The 3,261-nt window shown below is 41.0% G+C and overlaps 2 protein-coding genes across 10 annotated transcripts in view; both read left to right on the top strand.

The window, feature by feature from the left end:
* The window catches only part of LOC103471737 (protocadherin gamma-C5-like), a 276,959-nt gene that overhangs the window by 107,007 nt on the left and 166,691 nt on the right, over positions 1-3,261 (top strand). The gene's annotated exons all lie outside the window — the stretch shown is intronic.
* Positions 1-3,261, top strand: part of LOC103471727 (protocadherin gamma-A11-like) — an 8,342-nt gene that overhangs the window by 2,659 nt on the left and 2,422 nt on the right. The window contains exon 2 of the mRNA XM_008420909.2: positions 2,240-3,250. Within this exon, the coding sequence (XP_008419131.2) occupies positions 2,240-3,250 (1,011 nt within the window). The remainder of the gene's footprint in view (positions 1-2,239; positions 3,251-3,261) is intronic.

Below are 3,261 nucleotides of genomic sequence, written 5' to 3'. Positions count from 1 at the left end.
AATGACAACCTGACTTTTTACTTAGTGTTGGCTCTGGCTGTGGTTTCCTTCCTCTTCATCACGTGTTTAGTGGTTATTATATCAGTGAAGATCTACAGATGGAGACAGACTCGCATCCTGTATCACTCCAGTCTCCCTGTGATTCCATATTATCCACCTCGTTACTCAGACACCATGGGAACAGGAACTTTGCCACACGTGTACAATTACGAGGTGTGCAGGACGACTGACTCCAGAAARAGTGACATTAAGCTTGGCATCGGTGGTAGTCAGAACGTGTTGCTAATGGATCCCAGTTCTACWGGGACAATGCAACGGATGCAGACTGAGAAGAGCATCCTGGATGACCTCGACTCTCCTCTAGAGGTTAGTTCAGATATTCTTCCTTTCGTCTTTGCTCTAAGTTATCTGTCTTTTTACAAAACATTTGAAAAGAAGCCTTAAACACGTCTGAAAATAATAGTTCTCTATATTAGATGACTACGCTTCGCCCTACACAACGTAAAAGGGACATCAAATATGTAGGGGATGAAAATGTCAAGTGCCGTGAACTCATTTATTTATTTTTTAGTCCGGAATAAACTACGTCAGCAGCGAAAATATACTCTCAGATTTGTACACAGACACATTGTGCGCTAACGTGCATAGATTTGAAGACATCATTGCATTTTTTTTGTTTTTAGAAAATGGTGGAATTTCTGAGAAAACAAGATATTCCAAAATTATTTTGGCATTAAAATAAAATATAAAAATCTTAATTGGAWTTCTGAAAATATCCACAAGCCCATGAAGCAGAAAAAGAACTKGTCTGATGTTGTCCCGTCTGGATATGTTGGTTAAAGGATAAAAGGCATTATGATACGTGATAAATCATCACGTAGACACCTATTTAATTCCCCTAAAATAATGTTCAATGAATGACGACATGTTTCGCTTCCTGGCGCTTTCAGGAAGTAATTAAGGCTGTGATGACATGCTTCTGGGGTGTTTTTCTTGATGTCAGCAATTGATCTTAAGTTGCACATTCATTAATTTTACCCTAGTTTTATTATTTTTAGCTCCTTCACTATATATATTGGCACACTTAATATTACAAACTGTAATATTAAGTATTACAGTCTGTAGCCCTCGTTTGACATATATGTATATTTTTTTAACTCTAAGTGACGCTGTTGGTCTGTAAAAGATTTTTTGTGCATCTCGTCACGAAGGCTGTCCTCATGCAGTATGTGCAGAGGAGGCGGTCCATTTTACTTTGTTACAAAGTCAAGTTAGCAGCTCTATCGGACTGACAAAAGAAACACGGAAAATCAAAATTTATTTTGGAAAAAAAAAAACATCAAATAAGCCACGACAGAATAAAGAATCTTTTGGACAGTTATCGCTTTACCTTTAAACGATGGGGAATATAAAATACGTGTCTTTCGCATGGATAAAATGGCGACTATTTTCCGGGATGCAACGGCAAATGGGGCTGCTTGTTTTTCTGCTTTATTTCATTTACATGGCAGATGCACAGATTCGCTACTCTGTGCCAGAGGAACTGAAGAAGGGCTCCGTCATCGGTAATGTGGCGCAAGATCTTGGCTTGGATGTAAAACGGCTCCGAACTGGACGCGCCCGTATTGTCACCGGAGAAAACGTTCACTACACCGAGCTGAATGCAGACAAAGGGATCCTGCTTGTGAACGAAAGAATAGACCGAGAACAGCTTTGTGGGGATGTTACGCCTTGCAGCTTCAGCTTTGAGATGATTTTGGAGAACCCGATGGAGCTGCATAGAATTACTGTGGAGGTTTTGGATATAAATGATCATGCTCCCGTCTTTCCAAGCAAAGATAAACCAATCAGGTTTGAAGTCAGCGAATTAGCTGCTGTCGGAGTGCAGTTTCCGCTGCAGACCGCAGAGGATTTAGATGTAGGCCAAAACGCGTTGAAAGATTATGTTTTATCACCAAACGACAATTTTATACTAAAGCAACATGTAAATACAGACGGAAGTAAAAATGTTGAAATKGTGCTGCAGAAGGCTTTAGACMGAGAACAACGTCCCGACCTGCATTTGAAACTGATCGCAGTTGATGGAGGGACTCCGCAGAGATCTGGATCAGTGAATATAGATGTGACTGTTTTAGATGCCAACGACAATATTCCAGTATTTAATCAGTCGGTTTATAAAGCGTCTGTGGTGGAAAACACTCTTAAAGGTACAAGTGTTATTGYCGTGAACGCCACAGACGCTGACATTGGATCAAATGGGCTCATTTCTTTTAGTTTGTCCAAAACGAAAGGGAGCGCTGCGGATATTTTTAGCATTGATAACAGCACGGGCACAATTTATGTTTTTGGCGAAATAGATTTTGAGAAACAGAGAAGGTATGAAGTGCGAGTTGAGGCAAAAGATCAGGGTGGCTTGATCGGCACAAGTAAAGTTATAGTTGATGTAGTTGACATTAATGACAATGCCCCAGTAATAAGTGTGATGTCTTTTTCCAGTCCGATAGTGGAGAATGCACCTACCGGCACAACAGTCGCTATTTTAAACATTAAAGACGCTGACTCTGACAAAAATGGTCAAATTAAATGTTCTGTAGTTGGAAAACTTCCTTTTAGAATTGAATCATCTTTAACAAACTACTACAATTTGGTCTTAGATGAAGATTTAGATAGGGAATATGTCCCAGAGTACAACATAACGGTAACAGCTTCTGATTTCGGTAATCCTCCTCTGTCCTCGTCAACACATTTGCGTCTTACAGTATCGGATGTTAATGACAACGCTCCATTGTTTGACAAAGGTAGCTATTCTGCATACGTTGTGGAAAACAATCCAATTGGCTATTCTATATTTTCTGTCAATGCGCGGGACTCCGACTGGAATCAAAACTCCAGAATCTCATATATTTTAGAAGACACGCACGTTGGAGGAAATCCGGTCTCTGCTTACGTGTCTTTAAACGCTGAAACCGGAGTTCTAAGCGCGGTTCGGTCATTTGATTACGAGCAAATAAAAGAGTTTCACCTTGTGGTCACAGCTCAAGATGGAGGCTCTCCTCCACTCAGCAGCAACGTGACCGTAAAAATCCTGATCCAGGACCAGAACGATAATCCACCTCAGGTTCTGTATCCAGTCCAGACTGGAGGCTCCATGGTGGCTGAAATAGTTCCTCGTTCAGCAGATGTGGGCTACCTGGTGACCAAAGTGGTGGCTGTGGATGTGGACTCTGGACAGAATGCCTGGCTCTCCTATAAACTCCAGAA

The sequence above is a fragment of the Poecilia reticulata genome, linkage group LG10 (assembly GCF_000633615.1).
Source record: "Poecilia reticulata strain Guanapo linkage group LG10, Guppy_female_1.0+MT, whole genome shotgun sequence".
Taxonomy (NCBI): Eukaryota; Metazoa; Chordata; class Actinopteri; order Cyprinodontiformes; family Poeciliidae; genus Poecilia; species Poecilia reticulata.
The sequence above is the reverse complement of the archived record's forward strand: the minus strand, read 5'-3'. Positions and strand labels throughout refer to the sequence as shown.